Raw genomic sequence first — 23,475 nt, forward strand, 5'->3', positions numbered from 1 at the left:
AGCACTAAAAAAAAAAAAAGAAAAAAAAAATTAGAAAGTAAAACAAAACGTTGTTTGAAAAATACAAATTTATTGAAATGAAATCACATGTTGTATTGAAAGACGTGTTGGCAGGAATGTTTTATTTATAGTTTTTATTTTAGTCAATTTTTTAAGCTTATGAAAACCAAAAGTTTTTACTTCTCGTCATTTTGTGTAAATAAAAAAAATGTCCCCGCATTAATGTTCTTTCGGTCCTTTTTATTTTAGAGAGTTATTTAAAGGGGAGGTAATTCATGACGTTCTAGAGAAGTTTTTTTTTTGTTGCTTATTTTCGTTTCAAGTATGTATTTATTTGCTTCCCCACGAAAGCAAAATGTGACACAAGGTCATTTTTAATGTGGGAGAAAACCAGCTAACCAAAAAGGGGGCACTCTGGAAGTAGGCAAAAATAGAATTGCCTTAGTATAGAAAGGTTTCCCTCTCCATTGACAAAGGACAAATTAACTTGAGTGTAGCATCGTAGCAGATACTACACTATGATCCAGGTATTTTCGTTTCAAGTATCATTCATATTACCAATTTTTTTTTTTCAGTCTGCATGAATAGGTGACTAAATGTGAGTCAAATAGCGAAGAAAACCCACTTTTTTGTATATCTTTTCTCTCTCTCTCTCTCTCTTTTTTTTTTTTTAATATACTCCGGCAATTTATACAAAAAGATGTCTTCTCAGTCGGTAGATCGAACGTTCAAGCATGCTTGTCTGGAATGGTACTTTCAGCGTTAAACTCATAGATTGAAAAGAAACATCTTACATAGAAGCTTGGACGCGCCAAAAAAAAGAAAAAAAAAAAAAAAAAAAAAAAAAAAAAAGCCTCTCTCTCCGGAAGTCTCTACATCACGCTTTAAGTTTAAATTGAAACAGCATGTTCATTGGTCTATCACTCTTAATTATGAAATATTTTTGTCCCCCACCCTTTTTTTTTTTTTTTTGCATAAGTATTCACTTTTGTCTACCTGTCTGTCACGCTTGAAATAACATTTCTATCATTAAACGCGCAAATTGAATGGACGCATTAAGGAACATAGATCCTTTTTTCTGGCGGTATTTTCTCAAGGGTTCAGACACAAAGCATTCGCTAACGTTGTTGCAAATAATAATGGGAATGGGTATGCTTTACAATCCCCAGAGGTTCGAAAAAGTGGTAAAAAACAAACAAAAAAAAAAACAAAACAAAAAAACAAAACAAAAATATAACAAATAAATGTTATCAAAGGCAAGATAAGTTATTCTCCTCTCCACCAGAACAAGTTTTTAGTGTTTTTAATCACTTTAAAACGTTTATTCACTTCGAAAAAACAGTGCCGAGCGTTAGGTGGAAACAAGATAAATGGCCGCGAATTCACACCTAAATATTTCAAATCTTGAAAATGACTTAAAAATAAAAAAAAAACTCTTAGAAACCCACTCAATACATGTCACGGTAACATATACTGGGTGAGTTTCTAACAGTATTTTGTTTTATTTTTAAGTCATTTTCAAAACTTTAAATATTTAGGTGTGAATTCGCAGCCATTTCTTGTTTTCGCCTAACGCTCGGCACTATGTTTTTCGAAGTGAATAAACGTTTTAAAGTGATTAAAAACACTAAAAACTTATTCAATTAGGTAGAAGAGTAACTTATCTTGCCTTTGATAACATTGATTTGTTATATATTTGCTGTTTGAATACTTTTTCGAATCTCTGGATGGTAAACCACACCCATAATAATAATCTAGATTAACGTGAAAATTATTTGCATTTATCATGCTTATCTATTATAATAAAGTTTTATTCCAGTCTCTCCGTTCAAAATTTGGTTAATATATACAACAGGTATTTCACAGATAAATTTTAATACTGAAAACGGACTCTAACATACATTCATTCCTACAGTATTTCTATTTATACTAGTTATTCAAAAGAAATCAACATTCAAGAGGTTATCTCATTTGCATATTTCATTAATGAAAATCTGTTTTAATAATTAGCTCTGAATTTTTAACGGAAATTAGTAATAAAATCGTTTTAAGTATTCTATTTAGAAATATTCTATAAAGTTGATTTATTCAATTTATTTTTTTAATTTAATTTACGTTTTTTTTTATTTTTAATTATTAGTAAAACCTACATCAGCTGTGTTTCAAAACGGAAGTACGTTTTCATCTGATCTATGAATTATTTCCCTTTAAAATATGAGATTTTAATTCCCTGTTTGAATTTCAGAGATGAAGATGACCGTTATATGCTTCCAAAAATCCTAAGCTTTAAAAAAAGCGTAACAACTTAGGATACTCTTTGTATCTTAAATAGTATGTGACTAAACCCTCAGCCCGGCACTATTTGTTTTTTATTTGGCAACGCCGGATATGTGCAGCTAGTATTACAATAAAAATGGCTCGTTATTTAAACCTATAACATAATCTTTTGAAAATATTGTGCATATAGTAGAGAGCAAAGACTCCAAGCACAGCTATTTCTATGTCTAATTTGTTTAAATATTTTTAAACAGTTTATAATAAATTAATGTTTGGTGCCATTTATTTGCAATTTTATTGCTTCTTTGTAAAAATTATGAAAAAACAATAGCTTGACGTATCCTCACGAAGAAGAAATGTAAAAAAAATTCTACGTAGCTTAATTGCCATATATATTTTCATAACTTACTACCTAGCTCTACTCGTGTATTGAGCACTGTTCAGGTAACGGCATAATCACACTGATACACCGGTTCTCGTTAGATCACCGAAGTTAAGCAACGTTGAGCCGGGTTAGTACCAGATGGCTGACCAATTTGGGAATTCCAGGCGCTGTATGTAGGAGGACGTCGACATCTCCCTGCAAGAATTGCAAAAACCTGACGTCTTATCTCCCCTTATGGGGATATACATGCGACTGGGGACCGCTTGTGAATTTCATATTCCCATGGAACTTCCTCCTTTGGAGAAATCCTGTTAAACCTGCATAAGGTTAGTGCTATACCATTACTGCTTAAGTAAATACTAAAAATAGACACATAAAATTATATAGGTGTGTGTGTGTGTGCGTGCATGCGTGCAATATTTTCGTTATATTAGCAGCAATTAAAGTGATTAGAAATTTTGCACTATATACAACAAAACGAAATAGTGGTCAAAAAACAAATATATAACAAATAAATGTTACCAAAGGCAAGATAAGTTACTCTTCTACCTACTTGGATATTTTTTGTGTTTTAACGTATTTTAAAATGTTTATTCGGTTCGAAAAAACAACTACTGCCGAATTAGTAAGTTAAATCAACAAGATGGCTGACAAGAACTTGTCGCTTAGGAGTGTCGGTAATTGCTCAAAAATAAAAAATAAACAAAATAATGATAGAAATCCACCCATTAAAAGTCACCATGACATTTAGTAGGCGAATTTCTATCAGTATTTTGTTTTATTTTTATGATTCAAGCGATTATCGAGACTTTCCAGATGAACGTCTGATTTTGGTCATCTTGTCGTCCTAATTTACCAACTCGGTACTACTTGTGTTTTAAATTAAATTGACGTTTTAAAATATGCTAAATCGCACAAAAGTTATACAGGAAGATAAAAGAGTAAATTATCTTGCCTTTGGTAACATTTATTTGTTATATTTTTGTTTTTTTTATACCACTATTTCGTTTTATTGCATATACTGCAAAATCCGCAAGTGATTAAAAAAAAGGATTAATTACTTGTTTTTAATTACAACTGATTTATATAAAAAAAAATGTAACTTATGCATTTTAAAAAGATACTTTGTGTCGAATTAAGAGCTACCGGATATTGGGTCATTTTTTTTTTTTTTTTTACTTATAATAGAAACATACTTTGAAAACAAAATGAAATCGAATCAGACCAAATTAAATTGCTTTCTCTCTTTCCCAAGACAAAAAAAAAATGGTAACAAATAATATTTCGTTGGAATAACTCTTTTTCAAGTTGTTAGATGAACATTCAAATTCATCAAGCATTGTCCCAAGTTTTTTTTAAAAATAGTTTTTCAATAAAAAGAAATATTTTAATTTGCTTGGTTTTTAAACTGTTTTTATGCAAACTTATTTTCTCAGTTGGTCAAGCACGTTTTTTTTTTTTTTTTTTTTTTTTTAAAATTTGTTTGCATACTTTTCACCAAAATATTGAAGCATTTTATTTTAAAGTTATGTTGACAGTTTTTTTTGTTTGTTTCATCAAGGCATTAGTTTTTTTATAAGCAGTTTAATATTTCTTTTTTTTTTTTTTTTAATTATTTGTTGTTTTAACGTCCATAAATCTCCACAAAGGGGGCTCATCTTTCGATCAGCCATTTTCTATTGTTAACATATGTTAATGGGCGTATTTTAATTCAAATATGCATAATTGTCTTCATGAGATGTCAGTCGTTTTGTACTATTTAATGTTCGTTGGTCTGTCACGCTTAAGTTTTAAATAAAATTAGTGTTGATCTGTCATGCTTAAGTTTCAAATAAAATTTGCATTAATCTATCAAGCTTTTCACACTTTGAAATACAAATTTCGTTGGTCTGTCACTTTTAAATTTGAAATAGCATTTCTATTGGTCTGCCAGGCTCAATGCACTTAAATTTGAAATAGCGTCTCCATTGGTCTACCAGGCTTACACTTGAAACAGCATTGACATTGGTCTGTCCAGATTCAATTTAAAACAGCATTCAACATTGAAGTAGTACTTTTCTCATTAAACACAAAGGTCGAATGATCACATTTTATGATACCTGTTTTTACGAGCCTACCCACGAGGGCAGAGTTAAACACATGTGAGGAAAATTCAGTTATTAATATCGGAACTGATACTGTATGTACTTTGATCCTTGTTTATTTCTATGTCAGTAAGAATTTTTCACAGTTGGTAAACATTGAATCCTTTTGGTCTGACTGAAACCTTACTACCTTTCCAAATAGTTCAATAATTTATTTTTTTTAATTTTTGTTACAGATTTCTTTTTTTTTTTTTTTTTTTTTTTAGTTGATTTAAAATTTGTCGGACATTTTGACATCATTCCGACAATTAAATCGAATGATCTTTTTTGAATTTGCAAGAAATTATTTTTTTATAATTTAACAGATTTCAAGATTTTAGTATATATATATATATTTTTTTTTTTTTTTTGGAATTGGTAAGATATTTCGTTTTGTCCGGAAATATTTTCTTGTCACAATTTTCCAAACCGTTATTCTTGAAGCCGAGAATATTATTTCCACATAGGTCAAGTATCGAATCCTGTTAATCTGGAAGGATTATTTTCAAAATTGTTCAATCATTTTTTTTTTTTGTTGCAGAAGAATATTTTATCCAACCATTGTTTATAAGTCGTCGTCACAGCCGCTTAGTCATTATTCACATGATAAAGAAAGTTGTATTTTATTTTCAAATTAAAAAAAAAAAATAGCGAAAGAAATAAATGTAGGATTTCTCCTTATAAAACCAGACATACCATCCTTAAAAAAATATGGCGGATTTGTTTTACTATACACATAGATTCAAAAAAGTTGTCAAAAAACAAAAATGTTATCAAAGGCAAGACGAGTTACTTTTTTATTACTTAACTGGATAATGTTTTAGTGTTTTTATTTAATGTAACATGTTTATTCAGCTCCAAAAACATACAGTGTTTACCGATGTATTTGAAATTTGCAAATGGCGCTGGACTCTCTGTTGAACACAGTAAGTTTGGGAAAAACTATACAAAATACTGTTAGAAACTCGCCCAATATATGTTACTGTGACATAGGGTGGGGTTTTAACAGTATTTTGTATAGTTTTTTTTTATTTTAACTCATTTTCCCAAACTTACCGTGTTCAACAGAGAGTCTGGCGCCATTTGTAATTTTCAAATACATCTGTAAACACTATTTTTCTAACTGAATAAACATGTAACATTAAATATAAACACTAAAAACATATCCAGTTAAGTAGAAAAATAACTTATCTTGCCTTTGATGACATTTATTTGTTATATATTTGTTTTTTGACAACTTTTTCGAATCTGTGTGTACAGCAATACAAACAAAAAAATTCATTCAACCCTCCCCCCTTTAATTGTATTATTTAGATTCTTAGGACCACTGTTCTCCTCTTGAAGGATTTTTGCTTCATGGAGTTTTGATATGTTCATAAGGATCCATGACTCAATGGATAGAGCACTTAGTAAAATTAAGTTGTAAAAGTGACAATCTTCTTGTGGTTGACGGTTCAATCCTCAGTGCAGGCGACATCCAAATCACAACTGCAAATTACTTAGGACTTCTACCCAGTCATGGCTGACAGAATGAGGACATGCTACCCCATGGATGAAATAACGGGTTCTGTTCGAAATTCCGTGCAGATTCCTCGAGTTTAAGTACACCTGAGGAAGATTGGACGTTACATCGACCAAAATTTTTGCAAATAACACTCTGCGGATTTAATAGTGTTCTGTTCCAAATTTCGGGCAAATTTCCGAGTTTGACAAAGTACAATTGAAGATCGGAGGTTACATCGACTGAAACGTTGAGCAAATAAAATTTAAGATGCAAACAGTAGTCCAAAGAATTCAAATAATATGAATAATCGATCCTCATCTAAAAAATTCAGAACCATATATAAAAAAAAAAAAATTGTCTTTTTTTTCTACCTTTTAAAGAAAGCAGCAATATTTTTTCCAGCCTTTTTTACATTTATGAGGGGGGATATGTGAAGTGTTCTTTTTTAATTTCGACTTGCTGTTCGAAGACGACTGTGCAGCCGCATTGTTCTTAGCCAAATCTAACGAGGCGATAATAGCACTATCGAAGACCTCTTTCAAGTTCTTCTGCGTAAGTGCCGAGCATTCTATATACGAGTGAACGTCCATTTGACACGCGAGTCTTTGGGCCTCCTCCTCGGGAACAGGGACCTCTTTGTAGCGCGCAAGTTCGATCAATATTTTTACATCGTTTCGAAGGTCACACTGTGTCCCGATGAGAATGATGGGCGCCTTGGGTGAATGCTGGCGAACCTCGGGCAGCCATTTGTCCAGAACATTGTGAAATGATGAAGGGGAGACAACACTGAAGCAGATGAGGAAGACATCCGTGTTCGGGTAGCAAAGGGGACGGAGGGAGTCGAAGTCGTCCTGAAATTAAGAGAGAAAAGAAAAAGCGTTAAAAGGATTTTGTTAACATTTCCAAAAATGCATCAGTCAGATTTCAAAATCAAACTACATGGTGGTTGCTAGAAAAGCGGGAAATTTGTCAAACAACGATTTATTTTTATAAAAAATAATTTTTTACAAAGTTTTTCAAAGACAAATGTTAAATTATACTCATAGATACTCAAAATGTCGTCCGTGCACTTCACTGCAGTATCTTAACCAAGAAATCCAAGCTCGACAACAAAAGAACGAATCAAAAAATAGCAATCACACATTTTATTCATGATCTAAGCTGACCTTCAAATTTCCCGCTTTTCTAGCGACCACCCTATAATTATGGTCATGGTTATCTTTGAAATTAACTGTTTCGACAAAAATAACTGAAGATCTGTCGCTAATAACATGATGCTAATTGTTTCACAGCGGAGAAATGGGGGTTAGGGTTAGGGTTAATTAGACTAATTGGTTTAAATTCCTATTTCCAAATTCAAAATCTTACGCTCTCAAACAAGGCGTGTTACACGAAGTGACCGGAAGTTTCGATAAAACGTTTGAGCAACACTTAAGGATCACAGGTGATCCTAGAACGGAAGTCGCTAGCAACCGCATGACTTACAGAGGTTTTCTTTTGTATTTCTTATGGCTAAACGGCAAGCAGAGAACACGTGTTTAGAATGCATTTCCCAATGAATCTAGTATTTACTTCCAGCGGAGTTGGACGGCAAAATGTTTGACAACATTAAATGACAATTTCTTCATCTTCACACAAGGAGCAGGGAATGAATTCCAAAGGCAAGCGATTTGAGGAAAGAAGCTTTTCGTGTAAAAAGTATTTAGGAAAGGTATTTTTTTTGTTTGCTTAATTGGTCGGAGGTATCTACGATGAGAGGGGGGGGGCACAAGTGCAGTAAATTTGTGGAAGCACAGTCCGTTGAAGTCCTTATAAAATTAGCACAGAGATGCAAGATTGTGGTCATATAACACAGCATGTTCCAAAAGTCTTGTAACCATTTCAAGTCCTCATATCTGCTTAACTATGAATGGTAGTAAGGTGAAAGTGGTGCCATTTTAAAGCTAAACGCATTAAGTTTTTTGTAAGGCTTTTGATTTTTCCATTTCTGAAAAGAAATGGTGGAACGATAAATTTGTCGCCCTAAAGAAAACAAAACTAAAGTTTTATTTTAAAACTTTTATTGAAAAAACAAATCAATTCAGGTAACTTTATTATGTAGTAGAGCTGACATCTATTCAATGTAGCCGCCTTCAGCTTCAATCCCCGCATCAATACGAGTCTGGAACTGGGAGCATGCCTTTCCACAAGCACTGGTGGGAGCTCGGCAAATACTTGGCGGATGGCGGTGATCAGACTGGCTTTGATGTTGTGGGAGGTCATGTTGGTGATGTTCTCGACATATGACCAAATGAAGTAGTCCAGTGGGTTCAGGTCAGGGGAAGGGAGGGGCAAGTGAGAGAAGGGTACAAAGTCGTAGCACTCCTTCTGAAGCCAAGCCTGAGTCTCTTTGGACTTGTGGGTCGGTGCCGAGTCCTGCTGCCACACCCAAAGTTTTTTTTTAAAAATATATTTATGACCCCCCCCCCCAATAATATGTTTATGAACTGTTTTGTTTTAATCAAACAAAACAAAAACAGTTCAGAAATATTTTTTAAACAGAATCTCATTGGAAAAATAAACAGTTCATGAATACTTTTTCTAACAGCTCTATTTTTGTTTGATGTAAAAAAAAAAAAAAAAATCCCAACTTTTGATGTTTTATTAAAAAAAAAAAATGTTCATAAACAAATTTTTATTACAAAGGTTATTATTTTGTTATAAAAACTCAAAAAATGACTTCTCAATGTATGACCAAACGAAGTAGTTCAGCGTGTTCAGGTACGGCTACCGAGAGAGTATATATCTCCGTGGCTGTGGTTCAGGTTGGGGGAGGAGGGAGGGCAGTGAGAGACAGGTACAAAGTCATAGCACTCCTTCTGAAGCCAAGCCTGAGTCTCTTTGGACTTGTGGGTCGGTGCCGAGTCCTGCTGCCACACCCAAGGTTTGTTAGCGGCCACCTGATTACACCAGGAGATCGCCACATTCTTGAGCACATCCAGATACACTTTGGTGTTGTCTTTCAAGCCGACTTTGAAGATGGCATGATATGACCCTCACTTGAAACCACACCAAAGACCATCACCGTGGCTGGAAGCTTTATTTTCGTCACCCTGGGCAAGTCCCTGTTTTGTTTTTCCTCCCGCATTAAAAACCGACCTTGTGTCTAATTTTGCCCTCATGGAGAGCCAAGTAAATAGGAGCATTCATTTCCTCATTGTTACAGCCGTGATCTAGAACGAGATCTCGAACGTTATCTCGTTCCTTGCTCCACACATCTATCATATGATCATTCTTTATCTTTTTTATAGTCTTTTTTCTTTATCGGTAACGTCATTTTGTATACCTTTAGATCTGCGCATCTGTGCTATGTTACACACTTAATCTCGAGTGGCTTTCGAGCCTTGATAAAGGGTGACTCCCCTATATAAAAAATCCCTTCAGTTGTATCATCTCTATTTTAAGCATATGCGGGTTTTTCTTTGCGTCAAAACCTAGTAGGTGATGCCCTTTTCTCTTCCCTGCAACCTCTTTCCCACAGAAGACACGTGAGCCCGTTTCTACTTTATCGTTATTTTCATGGCAAGTGCTCGGCTGAACTCCAATCTGTGGTTCCTCCTCTTACCAAACTTTTTTTTTTTACAAGGTGGTCACCACTTATCAAGGCCTGGAAGCCACTCAGGGATAAGGGTTATTACAAGTACAGTACGTTAGTGTGGAGATTTAATAAAGTGTCTACTTAAGGGGGCGGTTCATCAGGAATTTGTTTACGTTGAACTTGAAGACATCCAAGTTGTAGTCAGGAGGGAAGCAGGCAGACGGAACAGAGTTCCACAGGCGTGCAGTTCTAAGAAAGAAGCTTTGTTCATGGAATCTACGTTTTGATTTAGACATAGATAAAAAGTGGGGAAAGTTTTTGACAGTGGATTCAGCTAGACGGGTGTTTTTCGTAAAAGATTGGCGAGGGGGGGGACCAGAGATTGGAGCTCAGACGAGCACCTGCCATGGAAATAACGATAAAACAAAGATAGGCTCGCAACGTCTCTTCTGTGGGAGAGAGGTTGCAGGGAAGAGAAAAGGGCATCCCCCACTAAGCCACAAAGTCTATTTTGTACTCTGTCAAGGCTGGATAGGCTGTTTTGCCCAGATATGGCAGCAGCTTTCACAAAAACACTCAACTACCTACAACCACTATCAACAATCCCACCCTACTCTGAGCATAAATCTAATCAGATTCCATGAACAAAGTTTCTTTCCTTTCCTTGCTCGTCTGTGGATATTGCTACAAAGAAAAAGCCAGTTAGAGTTATTAGGTTGGTGCAAAAATAATTTCGTCTTTATCATATATATATATATATATATATATATATATATATATATATATATATTTGTAGTCATCGACATACAGTCCTGTTTCGTTGTATCACAACTCATCAGTGCCGCTGGACTAACATCTATCCCAAGCCAAGGATTGAACCTAGAACCGTCGTGTTGATAGTCGGCAGTTCTCCCACTCGACCATGGAATCCACGCCCGTAAATAACTCGTCGGAATATCTATTTAAATAGACACTCGCCACCACTTTTACAGTGCTCAAATCGCCTGTTCGTAAACAAACAACGAGCTTCGCATTTTCAGCCAATTAAGTAACGAGTGAGATTATTTACGACAGTGCTCTATCCAAAGAGGGGGGCTTAAAATATATTTGATAAAAAACGACATTATTTTTGCACCAACCTAATATTTCCTATTCTGTGTTTTGGCCTCCTTTGCGACTGAAACTTCACAACGTGTGTTGATTCTTAGAAAAACCTTATGAAGGTTAATGAATGTAAGTTGGTAGTGTAGTCATTCTTAATACTGTAGATTGGCTAGAAGTGGATAGCCTTCAAGTCCAATGTAAACAAGTTCTTCCACTAAAATAATTCAAATTCTACCCAATCTACAACATTCACAATTACTACACGACCATCTTACATTGATTAACCATTAACCTTGGATGGCCTTCGGACCTTGATAAGTGGTCACTCCATTGTAAAAAAGAAAAAAGAAAACTTCAGTTGCATCATCTCTATTTTTAGCAGGTGTTTGATTTTGTTTGCTTTGAAGTATTTTAGAGTTTTATCATTGGAAGTGTTCTCGTTTGACTCATTCCTAAGAACCTGTCCCGAGACACTAGGAAATGCACAGATATAGGTACAGGTTACTGTAAAGATGTCGCGTTCTTTTGTGCGTCATCAACTTGGTTGGGTGAGTCAGGCGTGTCACATCCGGTCGGCGGCTCGATGAAAGGTTTTTATTTTTTTTATTTTACCTGACAAGGTGCGTCGAGCGAAAAAGAAAACAAAGCAATATGGCGGACAACAAATGAAAAAAAATATTTCGAGTTTTCTTTTTTCTCTTTTACCTTGTTTAAATGTCACGATATGTATCAGTATTTAAGTTTGTTGAGTGGGAAGGTGTATGGTTCGACTCGGATTCCTCGGATCGCAAAAATTCCGTCATAATTCGTTTTAATTTGACTTTAGTTTTCAGATTATTTTATTTTATTAGCAGGAGTACTTGTTGCACAACAGGTCTTTACAACGAGTCAAAGGTTCTGGAAAAAGTTGTGTTTGGAGTCGTAAGAATGTTGTGAGTCAGTTAGATTTTTACTTTTTTTTTATTTTTTTTAATTACAAAATCAACAAACGGTTTGAATAGTGAAAGGCTTATAAATAAAGAACTGGAGTTGGAATTTTAGCGATCCAAAGAGTCGGGGGACGGAATTGTGGCAATCCGAGCAGTCGGGGGACGGAATTGTGGCAACCCGAGCAGTCGGGGGACGGAATTGTGGCAACCCGAGCAGTCGGGGGACGGAATTATGGCAACCCGAGCAGTCGGGGGACGGAATTATGGCAACCCGAGCAGTCGGGGGACGGAATTATGGCAACCCGAGCAGTCGGGGGACGGAATTATGGCAACCCGAGCAGTCGGGGGACGGAATTATGGCAACCCGAGCAGTCGGGGGACGGAATTATGGCAACCCGAGCAGTCGGGGGACGGAATTATGGCAACCCGAGCAGTCGGGGGACGGAATTATGGCAATCCGAGCAGTCAGGAGACGGAACTTTGGCGATCCAAAGAGTCAGAGGACGGAATTTTGGCTACCCAAAGAGTCGGAGGACGGAATTATAGCGATCCAAAGAGTCGGAGGACGGAATTATAGCGATCCAAAGAGTCGGAGGACGGAATTATGGCGATCTAAGTAGTCCGAGTGAAACCATGCACCTTTCCACTAAACAAACCTGCTTAGTACCGATACATACCATGGCATACTTGAATGGTGAGAATTGGATAAAAATGCAGTTTATTTATGGGTTTAGTAATGTTCATTTAGTGCTGCTCAAATCATTCTCTTGTCGAAAGGAAGTGCAAAAGCGATTCTGCAATATGTGAAATGCAATAATCGCAACTCTTTTCTCACAGAGATAGTGTTAGTCTTTCTCTGCTCTGTCTGGAATTCTTTAACAGATGCTCGACCAAGTTTCAAATCTTATCTGAAAGGATATCAAACCCATTGCTTGTCCAAAACCTGCCGTCTTGATTCTGCTCTATTCCGATTTGATAGATTGGGTTCTATTTCGATCTTTAAAAAGTTATTGTGTATTTATGTATTCGTGTGTACAAGATTCATTCCTAAACTAATTCTGAAGCATTAATATAAAAAAAAAAAACGTATAGAAGTTTAGAGATAGAAACGTTGGTATATCGTCGGCATATTTCGTAAACTGCAATAAGGTGCCGTACATAAACTTCATATATTTTTTAAAATCAAACGCTGGAAAAGGAAAGAAAATTCGAAAATGCATGAAAAAAAGACCAAGAAAGGCAAAAAAACAAAACAAAAAAAAACGAAGAAAATAGAAAAGAAAAAGAGATGAAAGGAAGAAATAAAAGAAATAAATAGAAAGAAAGAAAAAATAGAAGGAAAAAAAATGAAAAAGCAAAACGAAAAAAAAGAAAGGAAAAAGAAAAAGGAAAAGAGAAAGAATAAGAGGAAAAAGGAAAAGGAAAATGGGGAAAAAGGAGAAGGGGGAAAAAGGAGAAGGGGGAGAAAAAGGAGAAGGCGGAGAAAGGAGAAGGCGGAGAAAGGAGAAGGCGGAGAAAGGAGAAGGCGGAGAAAGGAGAAGGGGGAGAAAGGAGAAGGGGGAGAAAAAGGAGAAGGGGGAGAAAAAGGAGAAGGGGGGAAAAGGAGAAGGGGAAAAAGGAGAAGGGGAAAAAGGAGAAGGGGAAAAAGGAAAAGGAAAAAAGGTGAAAAAGAAAAAAGAACAGAGAAAGAATCGAAAGAAATAAAGAAGGAAAGAAAAGAGGAAAGTTATCATAAGTCTACACTAGTCTAGTGATATAATCTGCGAAATATAACTATTTTTATATTCCATACAGAAAGGAGTCAGGGAAGGTTTGACGGACGGACGGGGACACACACACACAAAAACATTGAAAATTTATCTTCCGATCAGAACATTTTGTAAAGATATAGTAAAATCTAAATGTGCAAAGTGTAGTATCTGTTCTGATACCACACTTCACCTTTTCTGTCCTCGATCAGTGGAGAAGAATTCTTAGACTGAGACAATTTTTATTTGATTTTATCTAGATGCCTCGTTTTTGAGAGCTGGATTTCTCCCACATTAAAAACCGACATTGTGTCTAACTTTGCCCTCGTGGGGAGGCAAGTAAATAGGAAAATCGTACTCTACGACGATCATTAATGTGTCGCGTTTTTATTTTATTTATTTTTTTAGATGCGACCTTCAGAAACTTGATGTGTCGGTTGGTCAGTCAAGTTTCATGTGGGAATGCTATTCTTGCACCCCTACAAATGAGCTTACTGAATGGACACTCCTTACTGCCACCTAACGATCTCACCCACCCAGATCGAAATTCTTTACCTCGTAGGAATCTTCGAGGGAGCGTCTCTTAATAGGCATTACTAACTGTTTGAATTAAGGTGACCAAAGTCGAATTCTTGTACCCTACAGAAAAAAAAAGCAGGGGGTTAGGGTTAAGGAGTGTTTTTTTTTTTTTTAATGAGAATATTACTTGCTTGAAGTAGGTAAGTCAAAAATCGGGTTATTTTATTGCCCCCTCCCCCTGTAAAAAGAAAACATTAAGGTGAATCCTGTGTTTATTTAAAGATCGACGGTCAAAATCAGACTTTGTCAGTATGTCGACTTTGGAGACGGTCGACCCCAGCTAACCACAAACGCAAACCATCCCCTAAATACGGCCTAAAAAAAAAAAAAAAAAAAAAGATAACACATAAAAAAACTATTGTCGTGGGAAGAGATCGAAATTCCTGTGGCTTGTGGTCTGTCGTCCATCCCGGTGGGGTGGGGGTGGGGGGAATACCAACAAAAACATGTTCTTAAAACGCTTACTAATAGCATCGCAGTCGATTAACAGTCACCAGAAATAAACCTAACCCTAACACTCAAGATAGGAATAACGTTTCTGAATTTTTTGAGATGAGGATTGGTTATTCGTATTATTTGGATTCATCGGACTACTGTTCTCATCTTCAGTGATTTTCACAACGTTTCGGTCGATGTAACCTCCGACCTTCTTCAGGTGTATCTTGTCGAACTCGGGAATTTGGACGGAATTTCGAGCGGAACCCTGTATTCTCTTCACGGGGGTAGCGTGCTCTTGTTCCGTCAGCCATGACTGGATAAGAGGTTCTTAGTAATTGGCATTTTTATTTTTTGGTCGCACACACTGATGATTGAATCTTCAGCGTTCAAGAGAATATAACTTTTATAATTTTTTCCAAGTATTCTAACCACTTCGCCGGACAATACAATTGCGAATTACTTAAGACCTCTATCCAGTCATGGCTGACGGAACAAGGGCACGCTAAATAAAGGGTTCCAAATTCCCGAGTTCGACAGAAACATTCTCAAGTTTGACAAGATACACCTGAAGAAGGTCGGAGGTTACATCAACCGAAACGTTGTGAAAATCACTGAAGATGAGAACAGTATTCCGACGAACCCAAAAAATATGAAGATAGGAATAGTTTATTATTTACCTTAACCAAAAGAAATATCACCTCAGGTAGCAATACTAGTTAACCCGTAGTTATATATAACTAAATAACAAAAGTCTATATTCCACATTTCATGATGTTGACCATCTTACAATTTACTTCTTTAAGTACGTTGATATTCAGAATCCTTGATATCACCCGTTTCGTAGCGCAAAATCATTCATTTAATTTTTATATCAAACAATGAATCTATTCTGCCCTTAACTCTTCAGAAGAAATAGCACTTATCAACCAACACCAATCAGAAATAGAAACTATCGACCTCGGGGCAGACTAGATTCATTGATTGATATAATTAAATGAATGACTTTGCGCTACGAAACGGGTGCTGTCAGGAATTGTGCATGTCAACTTAAGGAAATAAACGATAAGATGGTCAACATCTTGAAATTTGGAACATAGACTTTTATCATTTATTTGTTATATGTTCTGTGATTACATCGAACTTCATAAATTAAAGCTGCCCGACATTGTCAAGTCGTAAAATAAGCTTAAATATGATATTTTGATTAATGCAGATTTCGTATTTATTATTATATTATATTGGACCACATATATAGTAATGATTTAAAAAGTTAAAAAAAAAAAAAAAAAAAAAATGACTCGTGTGCCACCAATCGAATCGAAACCAAAACGTTTAGCTTAAGATTTACTTTTTCCTTTGACGTTAATGCCCGAGCTATGAAGACATTACTGCAAGGCTACACATTAAAACATGAACCAATAGCTATTACGTTACGCATGCATATTCGTAATGCTGTTATTCAACTTTCACCTGGCAAATTTGAGTTTTTTCATTTTCATACTTTTGCACCGATTTTCCCCGTTTATAAAGTTTAGCATAGGTTCGAATACCCTATATATTAAGTTTCGTATCTGTAGACCAAAAACTGAGGAGTTTGGTAGGCAAATGTTTTTTTAATCAATATATATATATAAAAGCATACATCAATATATATATATATATATATATATATATATATATATAAAAGCATACATCAATATATATATATATATATATATAAAAGCATACATCAATATATATATATATATATATATATATAAAAGCATACATCAATATATATATATATATATATATATATATATATATAAAAGCATACATCAATATATATATATATATATATATATATATATAAGCATACATCAATATATATAGAAAGAGGCTTGTGTTTACTATAATCTTCATGCAAGTATAAATCATGTAGAATATCTGCATGAATATAATTACACGTAATAGTTAACTAAAGATGATCATCCCATCAGAAAACAAACAAACAAACAACAAAAAAAACTAATAGGGAATTAATTAAAATAAATTAATAAAATAATATGTAAATTAGCTAGATCTTTTGCAAATGAAAGCGATCCATGACCCATATATAACGACGTTGTATTTTCTTTTTAAATGAATAGAAAAAAAGGGTTACATGAAAAGCAATATACAAAAGTCATCAAATTTATGTTAGTAATATATATAGCCCCCCCCCCGTTTGGGTAGAGCACTGTCGTAAATCTCACCGGCTACTTAATTGGCTGAAAAATGCTAGGCTCGCTGTTTGCTTATAAATAAGCGGTTTGAGCACTATAAAAGTGGTGGAGGGATGTTTGTTTAAAATAGACATTTGGTGAGGTTATTTGCGGGCACCGCTCCTGGAGGTTGATCGGTAGAACTGCTGATTATCAACGCAATGGTTTCTAGGTCCAATCCTCAGCTTGGGAGAGGTGCTAGTTTAGCGGCACTGATGAGTTGTGATACAACGAAACAGGACTGTATGTCGATGACTATATATATATATATATATATATATATATGTTGTGTCTGTATCAATAACAACACAAACGCAGAAAGTAAAGGTAAAACAAATATATTAAGACGAAAATATAATACATATTTACAAAGGTGCAGTTGTACTGCAGTTGGAAGATTGTCCGGCAGAGGGCGTGTTAAAGTCTTTCATGGAGCAACCGGCACATGCGTCTTGCCTATTCGGCATTCGAACACAGCTCCCCGGTCTTGCTGACTTGATACCTTTATCTATATCTTTTCACCCACGTATGCTAATTAATGGGCGTCTCCACAACAATATATATATATATATATATATATATATATATATATATATACATATATATACATATATATACGTAGGTGGCTCATCAAACCAGCAGCTGACTTACATGGCCTGAAGCACAGATGACAAAATGTCAAATATCTGCACCGACATACATACGTAATCACTAGGGCTATGACAAGATAATATTCTTATTGTTTTGACTCTCGAGTATATATCCGACACAGTTAATAAACCAAGAACCATATCACTATCTAAAAATATATGATATTAACTGATATACACTCCTCGAGAGTCAAAATAATGAAAAAAAAATTTCTCTTCTCATAGTCCTAATCGATATATATAAAAGGCAAAATGTGTGTGACCATTTCGTGTATGTCTTCAAAAGGCTTTTCGAGCACACGCTCCCGGGGTCGTTACTATCGCTTAAAACTGTGTACATAGGTCCTATATAATAATATCTAGGAATTAGGAAAGCGCGTAGCGTATAGATTTATTTACGTCGATATTTACAAAATTATTGCTATTTTGGCTTCTCGCGTGGTGATTGGGCTTTTTAGTATAAATAAAATGAAACTAAACTCAAGCGAACGTGTTCACGGCATTGCGCCGGGAAAAACGTCCAGAAGCAATCAGCTTTGATCAATCTTGTATATCAGACAGTCAAATTTTGATAAACAAAACGCTGCGTGACTTCTATTTGACCTTCTTAATTAGGTCAAATGGAAGCAGCAAAGTTAACTTTTATTACGCAGCCCTGTTTTTATAGTCATAGTTACATAAATAAACTCAAACACTTCTACGCTGTATGTCGCGGTGGCTCAATGGTAACATCGCGCGTTTTCTTTTCACACATTAATTTCCAACTCAAGGGTACGGGTTCGATTCTCATACTCACCTACCAAAACATTTTTTTATTATTATTTAACCCCTTACCCCGGAGTTTTGATTTACCTCAAGACACCCGGGCATCGCCGGGTACCCGCCGCTAGTCTATATATATAAAAGCGAAAATGTATGTGTGTATGTATGTTCGCTTTTCCTCGATGTCCACAAAAGGCTTCTTTCAAAGAAGCGCTTGCTCGGTTCACAACTTCTTAAAACTTTTTATATCATCTATAAATTGTAATATCTCAGAGTTATCCACGGAGCTCGTCTGTCTATTTAATTTTATTGACTTTCAAAAGTTAGTTATTTCACATTTCCCGCATCGGCACGCGTTACATTCGGTTTTCGGTATAAAAAAAAAGAAAGCCAGTTGTCTCAAGGGAGCTAAGTAACGTTTGTTCAATGTCGACTTCGTCATATCAGACTGTAGCTTTCATTTCGCTCCTCCTAATAAACAGGGAGCGGGTTTTTAAAAACAAACAAACAAACCGATTTATTAACCTCATTCAAAACTGTCCCGCACAAAATCGTAACTGCTGAATACCTATCGCCGTCACGTCAATCAAAAACGCGCACCTGTTTTTTTTTAAAACACTTTACTATTTTCCAACTGCGCGTCGTGAAGGCTTCGTTTTTTTTTTCGCGGGTACCTGTTTTTTTTTCCCACATACCACGAAAAACACCCGGGCAACGCGGGGTACCCCTCGCTAGTGATTATATAAAACGAATTTTGTGTGTGTGTGTGTGTGTTCGTTCCCTATGGACTCGAAAACGACTGAGCCGATTTTTATGAAATTTCGCACAAAGGTACTTTATGTGCCTGGCAGTGTTCTTAGATAGGTTTTCTATCGGAATGTCTTCGATAAGTATCGATAATCGGAAGAATCCGATGAAAGAAGGTACAGGCAATTTTGACCTTACACAGCCTAACATAAGTGCATTTGAGAAGTTTTATTACCGCACAAGCAGAAAAGCCTGCCATATAAAAATTAACAAATGATATGACAGGGGCGCGCTCGAAATAAATGTTTCTGTTTAATGCACAATTTCATTAGGATACGTGACTTTTGCATTTTAAACTTTTATTCAAACCATTCTCATCGCAGAAGCAGAAAGGCGAGGCATATAATATCAACAGTAGGTTATTTGATATGAGAGAGGTGCGTTCGAAATTAATGTTTCTGTTCTCCGCATAACTGAAGTATGATGCCCGACTTTTGCATTTTAAACTTTTATTCAAACCATTAGGCATATATATATTTTTTTATAATATCAACAATAGGCTCTCTGCAGTGCAATATAGACTGCAATATATTGTGGACTAAGTTACTGTGGGAGGCATGTGAAGCTTCCTCCCGGTGCGCTGCGATGGGTCCCCAATTAGATCAGGCAGTGAATCAATTTGATTGAAAAATGGGTGATTTCACCGATTTCGATGACAATAAAACTATGGGAGTGCGAAGCCTTTGTTGATCATCATTCAATCACGGGCAACATTGGGTCTCCCTGCTAGTGTGTGTATATATATATATATATATATATATATATATATATATATATTATATTATATTATATTATATATATATACACATATTATATATATAGCAAAACTGGTAAATAGTGACAACTTGAAGGTGCTCAATACTATTGCAGAGCATATATATATATATATATATATATATATATATATATATATATATATATATTATTTTATTTTATTACCGTTTTATCTGTTTAGTTATAGTTTCTGTTACCGAATCGTATTAACGATCCAGCAACTTCGTCAGACTTGAACAGAAGTGATTATTATGAAACATGTGTAACTAAACATATAAAACGGTAATAAAATAATATATATATATGAGGGCCGTGCGATAATTAATGCCCCTGACCCACTTCCCATAGCAGTAGAGCAACGAAACTTGCCACAGTTATTAGTCTTTCTCTACATAGGAACCACACAGAGTTTGATGCAGCTCTAGAGACCGTTTTTGTAGAACACCCCAGGTCAGTCCTCCAACCACGACGTGACTTCAGAAATCGAGGCCGCATCATCTGGGAAACGCTTTCCTTTCAAAAACAACATGGCTGGGAAGAGGTGAAAGTCAGAGGGTGCAAGGTCAGGAGAGTAGGGAGGATGGAGAAGGATTTCACAACCACACGCCCGTGCTTCGAATCTGGTGACATGTGAGTTGTGAACCGGAGCGTTGTCCTGCAGGAGGAGGGTAACTTTGCCGATCTTGCCCCACCTCTTAATTTTGGTAGCTTCCCTTAATTTCCTCAAAAGTGACGCATAATAGGTTCCTGTAATTGTGGTACTCTTTTCCAGGAAATCTGCCATCACTACTCCGTCCTGGTCCCAGAAGACTGTGAGCATGACTTTGTCAACAGAGAGCTGCCCCCTTGCCTTCTTTGGAGGTAGTGAGTCCAAGTGCTTCCACTGCATTGACTGGGCTTTGGTCTCTGGATCATAGTGATGGACCCAGGTTTCATCCTGTGTAATCAGTCTTTTGAAAAACTTTGACTCATCTTCTTGGCACATCTCCAAATTTATTCTCGTGCACTCGACGCGTCCTCGCTTCTGGAATGGTGTGACCAACCTGGTAATCCATCTGGCAGACACCTTATGCATATGGTCATGAATGATAGTTTCCACAGACCCTGTACTAATCTTGGCATCTTGGGCTATTTGGCGAATAGTAATGCACCGATCTTCCAAAATGGCAGCCTCAACTTGACGGATAGATGCTTCATCAATGGCAGAAGCGGAGCGACTAGGTCTGTTTCCACAGACTTCCGGCCATGTTTGAATTCACTATGCCAGTGTTTTACAAGGTCATATAATGGGGCATTATCAACATAAGTTTCTTTCATTTCATCAAAAGTCTCCTGTGGTGTGCGTCCTTTCAAATACAAAAACCGGATCACTACTCTACATTCAATAGGCTCCATTTCACACCTGACTCAGTTCAAACACCTCCCCTCCTATATATATATATATATATATATATATATATATATATATATATATATATATATATATATATATATAAGGGTTTTACGTTGCGAGTGAAACTCATTTGTGGGGGATTTTTTTTCAAGTGGCGATTAGAAATAATAAAACGCTTATCTTTTGGCGATTTTATTTCTTTCAGGGACAATCTTCCAAAGCTTATTGCTGAGTGAAAAAATGTCTTTTCAACATTTGTTGGTTTGTTTGTTTAAATAAAACGATCAAAGTCAAATGATTCAAAGTTTAATAGAACAATATATTCTTTTATTTAACGAAAGCTGTTTAAAAACCATTTGAAGAAATTCGGATGTTTATACATTCAATTCTTAACATAAATTCAGTGTATATTTAGAATTACACTTGAAAAAAAAACAATAAATAAATAAATAAAATATAGACACAGCGAAGATGTCATATTCCAAAAATCACATGGATCTGGCTATTAATTTTTCTATTTGGCTAGTAAATGAAAATATTTAGTTGTCAAAGTTCAACTAAAGATAAATTTGTCCGTTGAGCCATATATATATATATATATATATATATATATATATATATATATATATATAGGTGAACGTGTGTGTGTGTGTGTGTGTGTCTGTGTCTGTGTGCATTTCCTTATGCATTAACTGCCAATTTTTATTCTACAGACTCAAAATTTGATATACAGGGTACTGAGATTTGGAAAAATCTTTGTAATCCGTTTTCGGCCAAATATTTGGCTGTTAAGAGGTTAAAGTTCAACGATTTGACCTTTGAGAACTCTACCAAACTCCCCCGCTAATTTTGAGTCTAAAACACTTGAAATTTTAGATATAGATTCCTTGAACATGGATCTAACTTAATAACTTGATTTGAGCCCAAAACAAATGTTAAGGGGTTATAATAGGGGTCAAAGTTTAAAAGAAAAAAGAAAAAAAAAATGACCGTTTTTTTTTTTTTCTCAACATAGACCTCCAAACACCCGGGCAACGCCGGGCTAGTAAAAAAAAAATAAAAATAAAAAATACAGACACAGATGTCATATTCCAAAAATCACATATATCTGGCTAGTAATTTTTCTAGTTGGCTAGTAAATGAAAATATTTAGTCGTCAAATAAATTTGTCCGTAGAACCATATATATATATAGTTTTTTTTCTTTTGGAAAAAGAAATCCAGCAGAGTGCTCAATTAAAAGGAAAATCCGAAAAATAAGAGCGTATTTATATATTGTATTTTGTGTACAGAAAGTTGTTAGATGAGACAAGTCATTGGTACCGTCGGTTTCAAGCCCGATAATTAGGACCGTTTTAGATATCCATATGAAGCTCTCTTCAGCCAAGATGAGTATTGGCTGAAGAGAGCTTCATATGGATATCTAAAACGGTCCTAATTATCGGGCTTGAAACCGACGGTACCAATGACTTATCTAACAACTTTCTGTACACAATATATATATATATATATATATATATATATATATATATATATATATAAACTACTTAATTTACTCGCATAAAATTAATATACGAAAGTATAGATTTATGCATAAGCTTCAAGTATTTACTTCAAAAGTGCTCAATACATAGGTAGGGCTAGTTAGTAATTTATAAAACGTATATGGCGATTAAGCTACACTGAATATTCGGAGTTTCATCCACTTTAGGATTCTTCAGGCTTATGCGCATAAGCCTGAAGAATCCTAGAGTGGATGAAACGCCGAATATTCAGTGTAGCTTAATCGCCATATACGTTTTATAAATTACTAACTAGCCCTACCTATGTATTGAGCACTTTTGAAGTAAATACTTGAAGCTTATGCATAAATCTATACTTTCGTATATTAATTTTATGCGAGTAAATTAAGTAGTTTATATATATATATATATATATATATATATATATATATATATATATATATATATATACATACACACATATACACACACGTGTGTGTGGATATATATATATATATATATATATATATATATGAATATCGATAAATGTATATGAACAGACTTACTGATCAATTTATCGATCAAGATACATATAAATAAATGATATAGTAAACGCGTGCCAAAAGATTCGTGCTTCTCTTGCGCTCGAGTAATTTTGTAAAGGTCGAACTATCGAATCTC

General features: G+C 35.1%; 1 protein-coding gene across 1 annotated transcript in view; it reads right to left on the bottom strand.

Moving 5' to 3' along the window:
* Window positions 1-321: 321 nt before the first annotated feature.
* Window positions 322-23,475, bottom strand: part of LOC145260673 (cell division control protein 42 homolog) — a 67,420-nt gene continuing 44,266 nt past the window's right edge. The window contains exon 3 of the mRNA XM_080119030.1: window positions 322-7,140. Coding sequence (XP_079975156.1) covers window positions 6,664-7,140 — 477 coding nt within the window. The 3' untranslated portion in view covers window positions 322-6,663. The remainder of the gene's footprint in view (window positions 7,141-23,475) is intronic.

The sequence above is a fragment of the Euprymna scolopes genome, chromosome 36 (genome assembly GCF_053919585.1).
Source record: "Euprymna scolopes isolate OS-2025 chromosome 36, ASM5391958v1, whole genome shotgun sequence".
Taxonomy (NCBI): domain Eukaryota; kingdom Metazoa; phylum Mollusca; class Cephalopoda; order Sepiida; family Sepiolidae; genus Euprymna; species Euprymna scolopes.